The sequence below is a fragment of the Octodon degus genome, unplaced genomic scaffold (assembly GCF_000260255.1).
Source record: "Octodon degus isolate 3935 unplaced genomic scaffold, OctDeg1.0 scaffold00067, whole genome shotgun sequence".
Classification (NCBI taxonomy): domain Eukaryota; kingdom Metazoa; phylum Chordata; class Mammalia; order Rodentia; family Octodontidae; genus Octodon; species Octodon degus.
This window is the reverse complement of record NW_004524643.1, coordinates 15,381-36,217: the sequence shown is the minus strand read 5'-3', so window position 1 is coordinate 36,217 and position 20,837 is coordinate 15,381. Positions and strand designations below refer to the sequence as shown.

General features: G+C 40.1%; 1 protein-coding gene across 4 annotated transcripts in view; it reads right to left on the bottom strand.

Annotated features, from left to right (window-relative positions):
- Specc1 (sperm antigen with calponin homology and coiled-coil domains 1) overlaps positions 1–16,401 on the bottom strand; it is a 150,223-nt gene extending 133,822 nt beyond the window's left edge. For all 4 annotated transcript variants that reach the window (XM_023719361.1, XM_023719362.1, XM_023719363.1 and 1 more), the window contains exon 1: positions 16,196–16,401. In XM_023719361.1, coding sequence (XP_023575129.1) covers positions 16,196–16,235 — 40 coding nt within the window. In that variant the 5' untranslated portion in view covers positions 16,236–16,401. The remainder of the gene's footprint in view (positions 1–16,195) is intronic.
- Between the last annotated feature and the right edge of the window lie 4,436 nt (positions 16,402–20,837).

The following is a 20,837-nucleotide window of genomic DNA, read 5'->3' as shown; positions in this document are numbered from 1 at the left end:
TATATATTCTCACAGATTGGCTTGACAATCCAGAAGCTTGTTTCTGTGGCGAGACAACTCTTGGATCTTACTCATCTGGTTGCTGAACTGTTCCCTTTTCAGAAACATAAGATACCATCCAAAAATTTTCTGATATCCTTGTTTTTGGCTGTTGGGGCTTGCTGAAACAAAGCAGCAGAATTTGAAACAAGCTCGATGTCATTTCCTTTAAGGATTAGCTCATCTTTCTGGGTTTGAGATACTGAGCAAGCTACACCTGCCCTCATATGAACTTGGCTAATGTATTTTTCACATTTTGAAATTCTGGATTTTGACAAGAGACCCTTTCTCCTGAATAATAAGGTGAATGGAGAAGTGAGCATACACAGACCTCATCCTGTAACGGAAGCCCAGCGTAACGCCCTTTATCATGTTCTGTACATGACTACAGATCGTGCGGATGGGCACCAGCTCCTTTCTGTTTCTCCACCACTTGTGAACCTGGATCCTTCCTTTTCTTCAAGCACACTGACATGGTTGAAGTCCCTCTGCAGGGTTCTTCTGGGGCCCTTCACAACAACTGTGTGTCCCTTCAGAGTGATGTCGACATTTTCTGGAAAGTTGACAGTCTGACTGCTGAGAATGGTCTCCATTCTCGCAGGAGATGCGGCACAGAGAGAACCTATTTTTTTTTATTTTGACTGTTGTTGTAGTACTAGGAATTGAATGTAAGGCCTTGCACATGCCCCTGCTCTTATTTTTTAATTCAGGGTTAATATTTCAAACTGCTTCCAGAGCCAGACAGGGCTAAGTAAGAACTATAGGAGGAGTAGGAACTGTGATACCATAGGTCCAATAAAATATTCTCATTCAAAAAACTTTAAAATCTTCTAAGACACAAATGAACTTTGTCAATTTGTGTTCTCTGGTCCATACTTTTAACAGATATAAGCAGCATACATAAAATTTTACACTTGGTTTTGTTCATTTATCTTTATAAGCAACACTTAGATGTAATTCCAACAATTACATTTTAAATGGCAGTGTGCATATCAACCAATGAATTGAATCACCATAATTACTTAAACCATTCCTTTATATTTAGAAAGCTAACACGTTGGAAGGTGAACTGGCAATGTTTATGATAATAATAGATAATGGTGTTTATTGAATGTTTCCCATAATCATCAATGAGCCTAGATTAACTTCTTCAAATTTACCTCTTAAGCACTGCTCCTGAACCTATACAATAAGCAGGCCAATTTTATCAATAGAAGTGACCATGTTCTTTTAAAGATAATACAAGCATCTTAATCTTATGCAAATAGTTTAAAGTCTGGAAGGAAACTCTTTGGGAATAATGATGAAAGCTGACCATTTCACCTAAATATGAAATGAAACAGAAACGTTTAGGTCAGCTAACAGTCTGCATTCCTTTCATGCCAGGGCAAAAGCTAGACTTGTATTTTAGTTGTTTCCCTTTGTTTCCCAGACTCAGGCAACCTTATTTGGAAGTTTCCCTTTCCAGCCTGCAAATGGAGGGAAAAAAAAGTATTCTGTAGCAATTCAAAATGCTTTATTCTCCGGACTGTCCAAGTCATACAACAGAATCATATACTTCTAAAAGGGGGTCTTCGTGAACATATATGTAACATAGACTCTCATTTTATGTACATGAAAACCCATCAAGGTCAAGAAAGGAAGAGAAACAAGCCAGAGTGTCTGAATCCATGGCTTTGTTAGTAGTCCCACCTACTGCCTAGAAAAAACTCATTTATTCAATGGAAATCAAGCCTCACCAGAAGTCTCCTTGCTTTGCTCCTTTTCAAGATAATCCACACTCCTCACCTCTGACTCTCACAGCCTTGAAGGATAGACAGGCTCACTACAGGCATAACGTGTACAATTACACTGATTAGCCTTGAGTACTTCTGCCTTGATTCTTCCCCACCTTAAACCAATTCCTTGCCCAGGTCTTCCTACATTCCTCCAGAATCTCTTAACACCCAGCTCCACCTTCCTTCTCAATTGGCACTAGTCCTCTCAGGCAGAAAGAGGAATTCCTCTAGGTATTTCTCACTATTTCTCCTGAGCCCATCCATGACCTGGGGGTATGCAACACCTACTACAAAGAAGGAAACTCCTAAGGGACAAGGGGGCAGCAGAAGGTTTATCTAGGGAGTGACATCAGGGTTGAGGGTTGAAAGGCTGAGAAATAAGATCATAATTTATCTTCCAAAATGTGACACATCTGAGAGTAAAATTAATGAGTAACGGACCTGCAAGAGGTTTTCAATAGGATTCTCCTGGCAAAACTAGGACTTCAGTCAGCCTATGGAGAGGTCAACAGTAAAACATGAGGAAAAGTACAAGATCCCTGAGATATAAGAAGGAGCCTGGTGTGACTCTAGGTACTGAGCAGAAGGCCTTAATATCTGTGAGCAAGGGAATGGTATCTGCCCATGCAGCTACTGAGATAATTCCAAGACCAGAACAGGAAGAGAGCCCCAGGAAAGATAAAATTATCTGTTCTGTGATGGGAAAGGGATGCTTGCATACTCTAAGGACTATTTTGTATCCAAAAAAAAAAAGTAAGTATAAAGTTTTGGCTATCAAAATTTATTAGACAGATGAGATCTTTTTGTTTAGTTTTGGTTCAAAGGATTGAACCCAGGGCAACATACATACTACCACTGTGCTATACAGCCTCATCTCTTTCTGTATGTATTTTGAGACAAGATCTTGCTATTTTGGGCTGGGGATATAGCTCAGCAGCATAAGTACCTGCCTGGCAAGAACAAGGTCTTGAGTTCAATTCCTAGTACCAAAAAACAAATGTTGTGAAAGATCTTGCTGTTTTGATCTCATTAAGTTACCCAGGATGGGTTTCAACATTTGATCCTACTGCCTGTGCCTCTTGAGTAGCTGAGAGTACAGGTGTGTATGCTACCAGGAAGGGCTCAGATGTGGGGTTTTGTTTTTTGTTTTGTTTTTTTTGGGGAACCAGGGATTGAACTCAGGCTCTTGCACTTGCCAGGGAAGTGTTTATTCTACTGAGCCGTCTCCCCAGCAGACGTGGTCATTTTAATGTACAACTCATGTTAAAAACTTAATTACTGCTCCAATTACTATTACTACTTAATTTTAATTCTCTCTTATTCTTACAGTTAGTGATGCAGAATCCCTCCCAAAGTATATAGCACAAGAATAGCATGCCACACAAAGTTGGGATTTCAATGAAGATGCGAAAGATACACAAATGGAAATAAACACAAAAATAAATACAGAGGCATATAACTAGAGACTGTTTTGTCATATTTTGGGTCTGGCTTTCAAGCATGTAATTTCATGTAACTTTGGTACACTGTAATATTCTCAGATTGAAGAGATAAGAATATAACTATAAATAGGTCATTTTCATTAGTTTTTTATGTTGTTGTTTTTTTTGTTTTTGTTTTGGCCTTTTTGAGATAGTCTCATTTTGTAGCTCAGGCTGGCCTTAAATTTAAAGCAATCCTCCTGCCTCTGCCTCCCAATTGCTGGGATTACAGGCAGATGTGACCACATCTAGCTATCATAATAGCTTTATAACCACTATGAACAGGCTCTTTGTTTAGCTGTCTAAAGATCAGAAGGTTAGAGGGCTGATTGACTGACTTGAGACAGGGTCTCACTTTGTAGTATAGGGTGGCACTGAACTACGTAGCCTAGGCTGGCCTCAAATTTTCAGTGATCCTCCTGCCTCACCCTCATGAGTTCTGGAATTACAGGCATGTGCCACGTGGTTGAGTGCTGATAAACTGACCTTCCAAAATTTCTTTCCTTTCTTTTTTGAATTTGGCTGCTGACACAAGAGAGAAAAGCAGAACCCATTAGAGAAAGGAGTTTTTGTTTTTTTGATACTAGGACTCAAACTCAGGACTTTGAGCTTGCCTGGCAGGACATCAATTCTTCTTTTTTTTCCCCTAATGTATTTGGTACAGGGACTCACTATGCAGCTCATACTCATAGTGATCCTTCTGTTTTCAACCTCCCCAGAGCCGTGTGTTGAGGATGGGGCTGGTGGGGCATATGGTGCCAGGGATTGAACCCTGGTCCCTGGGCTTGCCTAAGCATGCACTGAGTCTGCTGAGCTATCTTACTGGCAGGGCATCAGTTCTTTACTGGGTAGTTTCAGGTCAAAATTTACGACTTTACTATTCCAGTATCCTAAATGTAATCTTAACACCTATACATAATAAAGTTTAATTTGGGGCAAATAGTTGGAAAAGTTCAAGTAATAAAAGATTAATTTTTCCCCAGTGATAGGGCAGGGCATTTTCTTTAAAAAGAAAATAAGCAGAAAAAAAGACACTGATAAAAGAATATCTATGAGGAAATACAAATTATGAAAGACCAAGGAAATAGGGATCCTGGGACAGGGAAGAAGGAACTAGCAGGCTGGCCTGTTTGCTTTGCTGAATCCCCAGGGAGTCCCCCTTGGTTCAAGATCATTGGTTTATCTTTGCAGTGGTATGGAATGAGAAAAAGTTCTTTTGTGCACAAGTTTTTCTGAAGTTTATAACATTAAAATATTTTTTTCAAATTGCAATTTTAAATATTTGGCCAACCACATTAACTTTGAATAATCAAAACCTACTTGTGGGGGCTTGCGGGTTAGCTCAGTAGTTTAAAGTGCCTACCTGGGCAAACTCAGTCAGGTGCAGGGGACCGAGGTTCGATCCTCAGCTCCACATGCTGCACCAGGCCTGCCCTTAAGGCAGCCAGAGCCAGCTAAAAAAAAAAATCTTTCTGAAGTTTTGGGCTGGGGATATATAGCTTAGTGGCATAAGCACCTGCCTGGCAAGTGCAAGGTCCCAAGTTCAATCCCCAATACCACAAAAAGAAAAACAAAACAAAAAATACCCTACTTGCTCCTTAGAATTAAAAAAAGGTACTGGAAATAAAAGGGACAGCTGCCATCGCATCAGTTCATCAGAACACTATACAGTCAGACGCTAAGGGCTCTGCAGTGTTAGCCAGTACAAAGTTAACAAAGACAGGCTATACAATGTTCATGTGAAGGTGGATGCTGAGTTAAACCCAAATGACCCCAGATAGCTCAATGGGAGGCTAACAGACAAGATGATGTCCTAGCAAAGTCTTCTTAAGGACACACAGAGCCTTCAAGCTTCTCAATGTTTTCATACTGTTCTATGGCCCATTCTGATTTGACTGAAGCCATATAAAATTTTTTGAAAAGTAAAGGATGGTTGTGATACGCTAGCTCTAATTTTTCTAATACATTTTAATTATTAATATAACAAATGATCATTTATATATACCTTAAATTATTGCCTGTACTCTCAGAAATAAAACAATCTTTAAGAAGCCATATAACTTAAAATAGCAAAAATACACATTTTCCTTATATTTGAAAAACTACCTGTTAAACCATCTAGAATGTGTTTTATTTTAGAGCTATTTTCTTAAGTCATTTTGCAGTGTCTTCCAAGATTATTTTTCTGTTCAACTGTTTCAATTCTTTATTAATTGATTTTGGTAACTGTCGTCCTAGAAAATTCTAATTTTATCAGACTTTCTTATTTTTTTATTAATTTTACTGAGAAACAGCAATGAGACAGTTTCAAAACTGTTTAACAGGACAATTTTAATAATTAATACATTGCATATTGTTATCTTTTTAGTGGTTATTCATAGTACAAGATGCAGACATGTTATCCTGTCCAATTACTATTAGTATAAATCTTTCTTCTCATTGAATTAAGAGAAAGTAGCTGTATATCTATCCTAACTATTTTGTATATACAGATACAAAATGGTCCTTCTTTTGTATCCCTTTTGTTTAGTTTTGTTAGAGATGGGCATTCCATTGCCATTTAAATATTGTAGGTACGTGAATTCAGCAAAATAATCCAATATACAGACTCTTATTTTTAAGAAAATCTCTTATCTACTCTTACACTTTTTATTGTACCTTTATCTGCCTCATAATTTCAGCAAAGAACCTATATGCACATTTTTCAGTTCTAGTGGGATTTGTTTTCCTTTCCTATTTATTTGATAAATATTAATTAAGTGCCATCCATGGGTCAGATGCTGAAGAAACAGAAGAGTAATATAGACAAAGAAAAAATTTATTACACTAATATCTGCCTTTCTTAAAAACTATTCTCCCAGATTTCTTTCACCTTTTCTTTTTTTTAAGACAATGTCTCACTATGCAGTTCAGGTGAACCTTGAATTCACTACATAGTCTAGGCTGGCCTCACACTCACAGCAATCCTCCTGCCTCAGCCTCCTGAGTGCTGGGATTACAGGAGTACACCATCACACCCAGCTTCTTTTGCTATTCTCTAATTAGTTCTGTTAGTACTCATTTCATATTTATCTTTTCTCTTTTTTTTTTGGCAGTACCAGAGATCGAACTCAGGACCTTGCACTTGCCAGGCAGGCACTTATGATGCCAAGCTATATCCCCAGCCCTACTTCATTTATTTTCATTCTTACTTTTTGATAAAAAAAAATTCAGAGGGGGCCTGCCCCGTAGTTCAATTCTTTAAATGGTTGCTTCAACAAAGCTGTCAGGCTCAGGTTGCTGTGGTTCGAGCCCCACAACTCAAGCCAGCCAAACCTGCCCTGAGGGCATTCGGAGCAAAAAAAAAAAAAAATCAGAATAATGAATTTATTATTTATAATAGTATTACTATCTCATAATTATTTTTCTACATGATCTATAATTATAGCTTTTAGTTCCTATTCAGTCACAACACCCAAATAGAAATTTTAAAGTTTTAAAATATTCAGTCTTTATTATTTATAGCATTATGATCATAGAGCAATAAGTTAAAATTTCCCTTAAAAGAGTGACTTGAGGTTTCTTTTTGACTATTGAATAAGTAAATGCTTTAATCATTCCACAAATATACTGAGGTTTAGACACAAGTTAAATTCTCCCACTTTACTTGTGAGTTTTCTCATGTACTTCCAATACATTTTACTTTTGCTACTTTCAGGGTTTTGCTATTTGATGCACTGAATATATGACTTCTATTTTTTCTTCTTGGATCATACTTTTACCAAAATTAAAAAGTCCTCCATCTTTGAGGTCCTTTATGGTCTGGGTCTGTGTCTTTGACTGTTTCTGTTGTTTCAGTGGAATGACCTTGGAGGTTAGACAAAGCTACGAGAGATATTCACAATTAAATCACATTTGTTTTCTAATAAGACACTGCCTTATGATACACAAAATACAAGCAAACAGGCAGTTATCTATCAAGCAAAAAGCCTTCAGAGTTAGACGGGAAAATATTCATGTATGTCAAGGGCAAAATAAGTACAAAACCTAAGTAAATGGTATGAATATTTGAGGGCAGGTATCTCAGGATCCTTCTAGAACCAAGAATTAAGTAAAATATAACCTGAATCTAAGGTATATGGTGTTCTGTTCCTTTCCTTCTTCAAGGTTTGAAGTCCACATTAGGAAGAGAAATTACAGAATCTGAACTCAGAAATCTATAGCAAGGCAAACTATTAATAAAGGGCAAGATCAAATACAGATATCCTTCAAATGAGGGTTAAGAAAGGTTAACATGCACGGGTTACCTCTGAATATGTTCAAACCAAATACGTTCAAGATCACATTCAACCACGGCAAAGGGGATTGAAACTGCAATCTGAATTCTGAACTCAACTTTGTTCCTGAAAGTTCTCTACTAGTGGAAAACAGTGACAGATTGGGAGGGCAAACCCAAAATTATATGGGAAGTAATTCCAATAGTATTTGGAATAAAACATTCATGTAAACATGTTTTAATCATACAAAGATTTAAACAAGTGGAGAAAATTTAAAGAATTAAGCAAAGAATAATAGCCTGTATTGTTAAGAAATATTTTCACTTTAGAATTTTATTTTTAATGTTTAAGTGAACTGGACCTATTAAACCATTACAGGTTAACACTGTGACACTAATACAAAATGTGTAATTAAGTATTAATTTGTTATTTTAATTTGAGGTCGTGATCTAGTGATACACATAAAAAAAAAGTTTATACTTTGGGCTATATGAAATGATTTAAAAATCACTATATTTACTACAATAATTATGAAATTTAAAAGACTTAAAAATTATTTTAGCAGGGCATGGTGGCACATGCCTATAACCCCAGCTCTAGGGAAGCTGAGGCAGAAGGTTCACTGTGCGTTCCAGACCAGATTGGGCTATGTAGTGAGCTCAAGGCCAGCCTAAATTACATAGTGAGACTCTATCTCAAAAAACAAAAAAAGCAAACAAACAAAACACTGGATTTAGCCTGGTCTGGTGGCACATGCCTACAATCCTAACACTCTGAAGGTTGAGGCAGGAGCAAGGCCAGCCTCAGCAACATAGTGAGTTCAAGGTTAGCCTGCACTGCACAGTGTGAAAACAAAACAAAACTGGATTTAGGCATTAACAAAAGTTTTAAGATATTAGGTCCAGAGAGACAGCTCAGTGGTCTAAGTACCTGCCTGGCAAGGGCAAAGCCCTGGGTGCCAGCCCTGCCTGGGGCCTGCCAAGCAGGCCACTGAGACCAGGAGTGGTGGTATACATCTGTAATCCCAGCTCTAGGGAAGCTAAAAAAAAAGGCAGATCACTATGAGTCTGAGCTGCATAGTGAGGCCCTGTACCAAATATATAATTTTTTTAAAAGCTTTAAGATATTAAGTTAGGGCCGGGGAGATGGCTCAGTGGAGTAAGCGCTTCCCTGGCAAGTGCAAGGGCCTGAGTTCAATCCCCGGTCCTGAAAAAAAAAAAGATATTAAGTTAGTAAACTATTTAATGTAGCTTGGATGTGTAGTGGTCCTCCTGTTTCAGTCTCCCCAGTGCTGGGATAACAGGTATGTACCACACTACCACACCAGGACTAAGTTGCAGGCTCAGTGTGCCTGGGGGCAGGGCTGGTGTGGCATTTTGTGCTGGAGTTCAGACCCTGGTCTCTGTACTTGCATAAGCAGGCGCTTTAGTCCGCCGAGCTATCTTGCCAGCCCAGTAAACAATTTAAATGTTTAGTGATTTATAAAATGAATCTGAATATTTATTAAATATCTCCTTAGAAAGTGATTACTTAAATTTTACTGGATTTATAAATACAATATCTGAGGGGCCAGAGAGATAACTCAGCGGACTAAAGCGTCTGCTTAGGCAATCTTAGGCAACCACAAGGCCTGTGGTTCAATTCCCAGCACCACATGCTGTGCCAACCCAGCTACCAGGGCGGGCTGAGCCGGACAAAATCCAGGCATAGTGGCATATGCCTGTAATCCCAGCACTGGGGAGGCTGAAAGCAGGAGGATCAGTATGAGTCCAAATTGTGTAGTGGGACCCTGTAACAACCAAATACATTAAAAAAGAAAAAGAAATACAATACCTGAGATGATACTGAACTTGAAAGTTTAAAGAATTAGTATTGTTATCACACACTTGCCTTAATTTTTAAGATCAAGTAAATAGCTGAAAACACCTTTGTAATCCAAGTCTTTGACTTTCTGTCTTTTTTGTTGTTGTTCCTTTTTTTTTTTTTTGTTCCTCGAATGCCTTCAGGGCACTTTTGGCCAGCGGGAGAGTTGTGAGAGTTGTGAGGTTCGAACTCCAGCAACCTGAGGCTCACAGCTTTGTGGAAGCAGCCACTTAAAGGCCTGAGCTAGGGCCAGGCCCCCTGTTGTTCCTTTTGAGACAGGGTCTCACTGTGTAGTTCAGGCTGGCCTTGAGCTCACTTTGTAGCCCAGGCTGGTCTGAAACCCTCAATGATCCTACTGTCAGCTTCCTGAGTGCTGGGATTACAGGTGTGAGCCACCATGCCTGGCTTGAGTTTCTGTCTTAACCTGCAGAAAAAAAGGCTCTTCTTTTTTTTTTTTTTTTTGGTATGGAGTTCTTAACCCAGTCACATTTGCTATAACTGATCTTTTAAAAACTATTAGCATTTCTATAACCTTTCCATTTTTAATAAAAAGTGTATATTTTCCAAAGTATGTCTCTCATAATACTCTGAAATTCTTCTATGGAACAAACACAGTATATTTGAGAATAATGTATACCATATGCTCTTCTTAGTGAATATTATAAAAACTCTGATGAGTCCTTGAAATTAAAAAACTAAAGAAAAAAGATGCCATCCTCTCTGAAGGGAAATCCACTCCTTTCCCCTCTACCCAATTTAATCCCAAACTACGAACTATTATGAATAAAATAGAATGCAGAACCAAAAATATTTTTAGAGAATACAATTGGTGAAATATTTATTTCACTGTATTTTTTTGGTTGAATTGTTTTTTATTTTTATTTTATTTATTTATTTATTTATTTTGGCGGAACCAGGGATTGAACTCGGACCCTTGCTCTTGCCAGGGAAGCACTTATTCCACTGAGCCATCTCCCCTGCCCCTTGAATTGTTTTGTTGTTGTTGTTGTTGTTGTTGTTGTTTGTTTGTTTTGCAGAACCGGGGATTGAACTCAGGCCCTTGCGCTTGCCAGGAAAGCACTTATTCCACTGAGCCATCTCCCCGGCCCCTTGAATTGTTTTTTAGGGGAGGTTTCTTTTTTTATTTTTGGTGCCGAGGACCAAACCCAGGGCTTCCAGCTTGCTAGGCAAGCATTCTACTGCTAAGCCAAATCCCCAGCCCCTGTTGGTGAAATATTTATGAGTCAATAGGAAAGCAAGAAGAAAATGGGGGCCCAGGGAGATAGCTCAGTAGAATAAGCACTTGCCTGGCAAGCACAGGGTCCTGAGTTCAATCCCCGATACCACAAAAAAAAAAAAAGTAAAAATAAAAAATAAAAGAAGAAGAAGAAAATGGTGAATATGGAAATTTTAGAATATAGAAATGTTTGATGACATACAGGATCATACAGACAATAACAAAGCGGGGGGGGGGGGAGGATCCAAGAACTACTGAGCTGACCAGAAAACATGAAAGGACTAGAAAGCAATTAATTCAAGTTAAAGCATTAATTCAAGACTTCAGAATAGTAACAGCTAATGTTTATTGGACATTTTCTGTGTATGAGTCTAACCTGTCATGTTTTAACCTATGAATTACAACAGTTCTATAAGGTAGATTTAACTGCTATCCCCCTTTCTAACTCAAACAGAAACTGAAGCTCAAAGACCTATATGTTTTGCCTAAAACCTCACAGTAGGAGGCCTCACATTAGTGACCAAACAAATTTGAACAAGCAGCCTAACTCCACAGCATAGACTCAACCTCCCCAAACTTTTGTTTGTAAGAAATTAATTTTTTTAATAAATTCCAGTTCAGTGGTAATGTGTGTGCTTAGCATGTAAGCATGCAAACAGCCCTGGATTCAAGTACCAATATGCCCCACTGCCCATTCCAAGAAGAAGGAACTCTTTATAACAATATGTAAAATAAAAAAGCTAAATAACACAATAAAAACATGCAAATATATCAGTCATTTTGTTTTGTTTTATAAGGCAGAGGGATTCACTCTGTAATCTTTTTGTGTATGTGTGTACAGGGTCTCACTACACAGCTCAGACTCATAGTGATCCTCTTGTTTTTAGCCTCCTTAGTACTGAGATTACAGGCATGTGCCACCACACCCAGACTCCATTGCCAGCTCAGCACGCCTGGGGGCTGGGCTGGTGCAGCATGCAGTGCCAAGGATAGAACCCTGGCCCCTGTGCTTACCTAAGCAGGCACTCAGTCCAATGAGCTATCTTGCTAGCCCTTCACTATGTAATTTAAACTGGCCTTAAACTCACTTTCTAGACAAGGCTGGTTTCAAGTACACAACCTTCCTGCCTCAGTCTCCCAAAGTGCTGGCATTATAGGCATGAGCCACCATGTCAAGCTTTTGTTTTTGTTTTTTGAAACAGGGTCCCTCTATCTAGTTTAGGCTGGACTTAAATTCACTATGTAATAGCCCAATTGAGATAATCCTCTTGCCTTAGCCTCCCAAAGTGCTGGGATCACAGGCTAACACCACTACATCTGGCTCAAATTCATTTTAAAAGTAAACAATCAAACTACTTGCACCAATGCCTTTCTATGGTCCTTACTCCTTCTTCAATCTTTTAAGTAACTTATAGGACATCTAAGTTAAGCAACCTCAAGACTGTAATACCTTCTCTATAAACCTAAACACACTACTCAATTCTCCAGTAAATGACACACCAGGATCCTAATATTTTAAATAATATGTTCTTTAATATTTTTAGACTCAACCTATAAACAATGCACAGATTTAATAATGCTCACTATGAAATAGAATATAAATGTTCTGGCCATATATAAGACTGAAAAGTAGACTAAGAATGTGGAGAGGAGAGGAATACACTGAGCAAAAGGCATTAGAAATACAGGGATATTAGATCCTAAACACCTAGTGCAAAGCCTAGGAACTGTCTAAAGTTAGTCAAGAAATACAGATGGTACAAAATATATGATTTTCTTAGAATTTTAGGATTTGGTGAGGGATGCTGAGTTTGAATTCAGCACATGCCCAGCCCCTGCTTTATCACTAAGCTACTGAAAATTTCATATAGCAAAGTTGAAAGAATTGTACTGTATATGCTCTGCATACCATGTCCTGTATATACCAACAGCACTATTTTGTTAATAATGGGTTTAGCAAATTTATCTACGACTTAACAGAAATTGGGCATGGAAGGAATACAGGAATATGGGAAGCATTAATTTCTTGACTTTCAGAGTTATTCAAGAGCTCTGAAAATTTATACAACAAGAAACAATAAAGCATATGAAGAATTATAGATAACCACCATGACTTTGAAATGTATCAAAAATAAGATGGACTAATGCAAATATAGAAAATGTTATTTGTAGAATCCAGATGGGAGGATATGTGTGCTCATCTACATGTCTTCTGACTTTTCAAATGAAAATTTTTTTCTTCCTTACTTTTTTTTTTTTTTTGAGTCAAGGTCTCATTATGCAGTTAAGGCTGGCCTTGAACTCACTTTGTAGCCCAAGTTGGTCTTGAACTCATGGCCGTTCTCCTGCCTCAACCTCCAGGGTACTTGGGATTACAGGTATGTGCCACCAAGTCCAGCCCAAATTAAAATTTTTGTGACAAAATAGTAACAGAAATGTGGATAAGAATGGTCCCCTTATCTAGAAAGAGAATGCTAGTGTTTACCATTATCTGTCCCCTGCTTGACACAACATGGAGACACTTTCTAGTACTTGGGTATCCTGCATATATAGGTCTGACCTGTGTGTGGAATGTGGTGAAAATGATGTGTACCTCTTCCAGGTCCAACCCCCAAAACCACATACCCTCTGGTCCTGACTGCAGGCAGATCCACGGCAACCAGACAGCCTTATGGTGCAGGTGAGCATTCCCTAGCCTGAGTCTTTACAACCACTGTAACTCTCCTCATGCCCCCCAACTCACAGAAGACTGTGACATAAGGGAGAAGTAAACTTTAACAATCTTAAACACTCTTGTGTAGATTCATCTGAACTCATACATCTACAATTAACACAGGAGTGAAAACCAAGGAGCCACTTGTATTCATTTTTAAAATACATATATACAAATTTAAGATAAGCAATAAGCAGACATTAGCTAGTAGTGGGACTCGGGAAAGTCTTCTAAGCTCAGGTTTTGGGGCCTCTTTTAGCATGCTGGTACCCTTGCATGACTATGAGGCAAAACTGCAAAATCCCACCCCTTCCTCTGGGGCAATACAGGCCAGCTGGTCCCACTCAACCCCTTAACAGATGCCTTTGAACAATATATGACTACACAATCATGCCCAGCAGCCTTCCTGGACAATGCAGGTACTGACAACCTGCTGGAAACTGAGGGACTATTAACCCAGACCTTCCAGGAAATAAATAACATTAATATGCTCTTATGATTCTAGCTTCCCTTACATGTGTGCTTTTTCATGTCTTTTGCTGGATTCATTTCTCTTACCCATCTTTCAATACCACTATAACTCACAATGACCTAACAGAGAAGATCACAGTTACCAAAAGAACACCACCAAACAGGAACTTTGTTGCTATCACAGCAAATTCCAGAACTGGAATAGATGTAACAGCTAAAAACCTCCCTCTAACCTAACAACAAGGAATTTCCATCTAGAATAGATGACACAAAAGAGGGAGTCTCTCTCTCTCTCTCTCTCTCTCTCTCTCTCTCTCTCTCTCTCTCTCTCTGTTTCTCTGAGATGGAATCTCACTATGTTGCCCAGGCTGGTCTTTAACTCAACTCAAGGATCCTTGCCGTAGCCTTTCAAGTAGTTGCGACTATAGCCTGTGCTAACACCTCCTAGGGTCACTTACCCTTTAAATAGACCCTCCCTGTCCAAGCCATGGAGGTGTGCCCCTAGGGTCTGTAATGCAGAAAGAATCTGCCATTGGGCTACAAGGAATGCAGTTAGCTGAGAGTCCTTAGCTATAAGCACCACCAAGAACCCACTGAACTGGACGTTTGAACTTGAAGGCAAATTTTCCCCAGGAAGCCCATAGCCACTGACTGCCCACAGCAGGGGGACTTAAGTATGGGTATTTCTGCCCAACCAGGTCTTCAAAATGGACAGTCTTTGCTTTGACATTCTCTTATCAACTGACCAAGACTTCAAGAGGTCTGCATCATTAGCTGAGTCTCTCCTTGCTGAACCTGTTGCCTCCCCCTTCCCTTCTGTAGATGTTGCATTTGCATCACAGTTTGTAGACTTTCAATAACCAATTCTAGCTGGGGAGATGGCTCAGTGGAATAAGTGCTTCCCTGGCAAATGCAAGGGCCCTAGTTCTAATCCCTGGTTCCGCAAAAAAAAAAAAAAAAAAACTACTTTATCTTACTTTTGTCTTTCTTAGGTATTAATCCCTTATAAATCTCATAGAATCTTAATTCTGAGCTTCTGCTCACAAAAAAGCTCGGGAGAACATAAGGTCTCTTCATCAAGATTTCCTAATCAAGTATCTTTACTTGCAATGAATCAGATTAATTTATTCTGCACAAAGGAGTTTGAATTAAAGATTTATCCCATAATCCATGCATTAACCCCACCCCTAACACTGCTCAGCACAGCACTCTGGGGCAGCTGTCAAAGTTTTTAATCTCAGCTAATGTACAAGTCCAATATGCCACAATACAAGAGAGGCACCCATCTCTGCCAGCCCCGAGGATATCAAGAGTATCTCAAAGACCTGAAAATATGAAGAACCATTGAATGTGACTAAAGCAACCACAGATTTAATTATATCCCTGTTCCTAATTCAAAGGATAAGTCATTCGGACAGTTGCTAGGTTAATTTCCTCACTCAACTTAGAAACTACTTCCTTGAAAAAGATTTAAGAGTTCTTGGTGGGTCACCTGTCACCAAAGAACGCCAACTGAGTCAATCCTATCTTTCGAATCAGCCAACATGCCATTTTAGCGACTTAATTAGATCTCATGTACTTCACATGACAGTACAGAAATGTTCTCTTTTGTTTTTAAACACAACCCGTGGTTTATCAGCATCTAAATCTGTGCCGGAGTACTGGATGATGGCCCTAAAGATGAAAACTAAGAGCCCAGCTGCCTCTTCACCAAGCTCACTTCATTCTTGAAGAAATAAAAATTTGATAAACTGGAGAAATTTTTGGCCTATGAAAATAGGCACTGATTATTTTGGGTAAGAAACAGTCACAAGCAAGTCCTTGGTCTGAGTGTAACAAATCAGCTGACGGGTCATCATCACCTTCCGAACGACTCCAGAAAATGTGATATGCTAATGATGCACTGCAAAACAGACAATGAGCCAGAAAATCACTACCAAGTCACTTTCCGTCGCAAATGCCCAGAAAGTCTGTGAGAACTGCCTAGTCTGCCCGGGAGACCCTGTCCCGGGCGTAAAGGAGGGGCCGGTGGGGTTTCACGGCGATGGACGCCAGGACAGAGCCTCCCGACCCCCTTCGCGGGCCAGGCTGGCGAGCTCCTTCCCGCCGCCCTCGCTGCGTCCCGGCAGACGAGGCGCCCAGGTATGCGTTTCTAGAGAGTGGCATTTCCTGGTCGCGGAACGAGCACAGGTAATTTCACAACCCTATTAACACATTCCAAAGGCAAGAATCACTCGCCGGGAACTTCACCTTTCCACTAGCCCCACTCTGCGCCTCGGGCCGCCCGCCCCAGGAGGGTGGGGGAGGGGCGCGCGGCCAGGGAGGGGGCGCAGCGCGACCCCGCCAACCGCACAGACCTGGCTCGGGATCCTCCTGCCGTCCCGAGTGGTTGCCCATGCTCGGCCGACTCGGGTAGCAGCCAGCTGACTGGCCTCCGACAAGGCGTCCACAGTGCCGCAGCTCGCACCGGCCCCAGCGGGCGAGGCAGCTGCGTCCGCGGGTCCGCTCCAGTCAAAGAAAGGGCCGGGCGCCTTCCAGTTCCCGGCGGTGGCCGGCGGAGCGCTCCTCGCGCCTGCGGGCGGACCACGCCCCCTCGTCTGCATAAACACGCCCCCTCGTCTGCATAAGACTCGCCCCTTCGCCTCCGCGCTGCCCTCCAGGCACGGTCCGCCCCCTCATCTGACAAGGCCCGCCCACCTCATCTGCATACACTCGCCCACCTGACATGGCTGAGAGTTCCTGCGTGTTCAAAGAGCCCCTCCCGGACTCGATAGCAATGCCCGCCATTGGTTGACCGACTTCAGGCATCTCCGACCGCCCACGCTGAGCTCTGCAGCTGGACAAGGAAGGCTGGAAAAAACCCACTGCAGGGACGATGAAGCCAAATGCCACTGGAAAGGCAGTTTTGTGTCTGTGAAATTAGATATATTAGGACAAGAAAAACCTAGGGTTGGCACAGGATAACTGCTTAATATATTTTAGATGGGTGAATGAACTAACAACTCTAGAGGATAAAGTAAAAAAAACACTGGCCAAAACTTGCCAAAATGAAGACTGTGGCCAATAATAAAAATGCATGCTAATCTTAAGTAAAAACAGTTTTGCTGCTGTCATAAATGACTGATTTATGGAATTGCCCTGAATGATTTTCCTCTTACAGTGAAAGCATTTCGAACTAAATCGTCTAGTGACAATATTTAGAAGGAAAAGCATTAGTAGGATGACTAGTTCTATCCGTTGCATCATTGAACACTATAGTCCATTTCAGTCTCATCTTTTCTGATCATTAGCATTTTTCATTTAAAGACAGGGTCTCCCTATGCAGTTCAGGCTGACCTTGAGCTCACTTTGTAGCCCCAGCTGATCTCGACCTCACAATAAGCTTTTTGCCTTAGCCTCCTAAATGCTGCGATTGCAGGCGTGTGCCACCAAGCCCAGCCTGACCATCAGTATTTTTTAACACCATTGATTACTCTCAGAATTTCGTATGTATGCGCAGCCAACCTGGTCTGTATGCTTGGAATCCTAGCTCTCTGGGAGTCTGAGGCAAGCGGATGGAAAGTTGGAGTCCTATCTGGGCAACTTGGCAAAACTTTCTCTCAAAACAAAATAAATAATAAAAAGGGCTAGTGATACACAGAAGTTCAGTGTGAAAGCACGGTTCAGTCCCTTGACTGCCTCTTCTCAATTTCCTTTGTGGAGTCCTCAGCTCTGTGACCTCTAGACCCTAGAGTGCCTAAAGCTTAACCATTTACCTTGTTTATTCTCTTGAGCTTTTATTTCCCAACTTATGGCTTTTGAATACCAACTGTGTGTCTCCTCTCTTCCTAGAACCAGCCTTATTGGGAGCTTTCTTGATAGGTCCTCTTCACGGCCCCTCTCAGACAACCAATTTAACCAGGGCAAAAGTGAACTTTGGGTGTCCGTCCATACACCTCTGTCTCCTATATCTTCTCCATTTCCATAAATGGAAAACTCCCTTCTCCCATGACTCAGGCCAAAGACCTTGATCCCTTTCACATACCGTTCCTATTTCAAGTGCTGACCCTGTCAGCAGAGACTGTGTATATCCTAAATAATACCAGGTCTCAATATTTTTCACCCTGTCTGCTGCTATCTCAGTCTAAGCCATTGTCATCGCTCCTGCCAGGATTACCATAACTGTTTCCTACCCAGACTCCATCTCCTATCTCTGTCTCTTAATAGTCTATCTTCCATATAATATCAAGAGTGATACTTTTAAAACTCCAGTTTACATCATGCCATGCTTCTATCTATACTATTCTGGTGAATTCTATTTCTTGTGGGGAAAAAAGTCAGTCAGTGGCCTCCAAGTCCCTGAGTAACTTCTCCTCCCCACTTGCACTCACTAGCCCTGTCTCACATTGGCCTCTCCACATCAGCTGCCTTGCTTTCCTCAATAGGCCTGTAATCCCAGGACTCAGAGGGTGAGGCAGGAGGACCCTTGTGAGTTCCAGATCAGCCTAGGCTATAATTTGAGTTTAAGGTAGCCTGAACTGCATAGTGAGACCCAGTCTCAAAAAAAAAAGGTCAACAACACTTCACCTGATTCACCTGATTCACCTGAGGGTCTTTGCCCTTGCTTTTCCCTGTCCCTGGAACATTCCTCCCAGGTACCTAAGTCACGCTGTCATTTTCTAGGTCTTTCTATTGCAATGTCATCCTATTAAGAGGGGCTTGCTTCTTCCCACCCCATTATATAGTACATCAGAACCTCAGCACATACGTTTCCCTGCTTTGCTGACCTCTAGCACACATCCCCACTGTACAGTAGTCTCCCTTGAACACATGGGATATGCTCTGAGACCCCAATGGATACATGGAACCACAGACACTGCTAAGCCCTACATATACTATTTTTTCTTGTAATTGCCTATGATAAAATTTAATTTATAAAGTATACACAGAGATTAACAACAACTTATTGTAGGTTTTAATATCAGCATATGATTTTTTTTTTCTTGTTGAGAACTTTGACGTTTTTACTTAAAGAAAACACTTGTGGATACCTCTTTGGCATATCTGTTTGCCAGCATCACTAGTTTTATGCTTTGGGGCCATTAGTAAGTAAAATAAGGACTACTTCAAAATACACCTTTCTGGGCCGGGGAGATGGCTCAGTGGAATAAGTGCATCCCTGGCAAGCACAAAGGCCTGAGTTCAATCCCTGGTTCTGCAAAAAAAAAAAAAAAGAAACTATATATTTTTTTAAAAAAATACACCTTTCTACACTGTGACAGTCAATCTGATAGCCAAGATGGCTACCAAGTGATTAATGGCTGAATATACAATGTGTACATGTGCTGGACAAAGGGATATACCTCACATCCTGGACTTGAAATTTCATCATGCTACCCAGAATTCCATACAAATTAAAATTAATTAATTGTTTCTTTGTGGAACTTTCTACTTGATATTTTTAGACTGTGGTTGACTTAAACCACAAAAAATTAAATTGTGGATAAAGAGAAGTTACTGTCTCTCCATCCACTAGGGTGTAAGCTTCATAAGAGCAGGGACTTTGAATGAATGAGTTGTCCCATACATGAATCAGCCCTTAATTATACATTACTTCTATTTTGGTTTCTCCAACAAAATTACTAAGACAGGCATCAGAGTTTTACTTCTGAAATTTACCAAGCCTAGCAAATATCTGAGTACACAGAACAAAGCAGACTAAAGATAATACATTGCATAAGCCAATATTAGAACAGAAATGTGTACGAGATCATGTTAACCCTCTCCTTTCAAAAAAATGTGAAGAATGAGCCAGGCTTGTGTAATCCCAGAATTCAGGAGGTTGAGGCAGGAGGATCATCACAAGTTGGAGGCCAGCCTGGGCTACATAGTGAGTTCAATGCTAGCCTGAAAATAAATAAATAAGTAAGTGAATAAATAAATAAAGCTAGCCTGAACTACATAATGAGACACTGTCTCAAAAAGACAAGAAAAGAAGGAAGGAAGGAAAAGGAAAAGGAAAGAAAGAAAAAAAGAAAGACTAAGAAATGAATTTCTGTTGTGTAAGCCACTCAGAATGCAGTATTTGGGTATGGCTGTCCAAGACACTAATGTATTATTTTTTATATTCTTTTTCAGGCATCACCCTTTTCAGTCAGCTTGCCCACCTCAGGCAGAATTCAATACTCTCTCCTTCATAGTACTTCTGTATCTTGTAAAGTGCTTGAATCTCCTCACATAACCATACTATTTTAACTATGCTTCCTTATGAGAATTTTCTAAATGCCATAAAATTACATTTTAAAAATGTGGCTACAAGCCTGGCATGGTGATGCATGCCTGTAATCCTAGAGCTCAGAAGGCTAAGGAAGGAGGATTGCTACAAGTTTGAGACCAACCTTAACTGCATAGTGAAACCCTGGTTCAAAAACAAAACAACAACAACAAAAATATGGCTATAAGCTGGTTAGTTTCAGTTATTTGGGAGACTGAGGCAGGAGGAATGCCCAGGGGTTCAAGGCCAGCCTGGGCAACACAGAAAGACTTCATATCTAAAGGGTAGGCAATGGTTACAATAGAATGAAAACTCCCCAAAACAGATTTAATATAATTCATTTTTCAACATTTTCAAGCTTATAGAGAAGGGAGGAGACAACAGTACAATGAACAATGTTATATGCCCATCACCTACATTTGCCAGTTGTAAACATTTTACCACATTTGCTTTTGGTCTCAGGCCCCCTCCAACTTGCTTTATTTCTAGTATACTCTCCTAAGGTATCTCTTACAAGGTCTTATCATACCTACATGTTTATTTACATTATTTTCAAAATATTATATGGTATTTAGTCCACATCCAAATTTCCTGAGGTTCAGAATAACTGTTATATACCTTTAAAAAAAGGATCAAATTAATGTTAAGTTCAGTTTGACAAAGAAATGTTTTGACATGACTTCATTGATTATTTATTTATTTATTTATTTATTTATTTATCCATTTATTTATTGAGACAGGTTCTC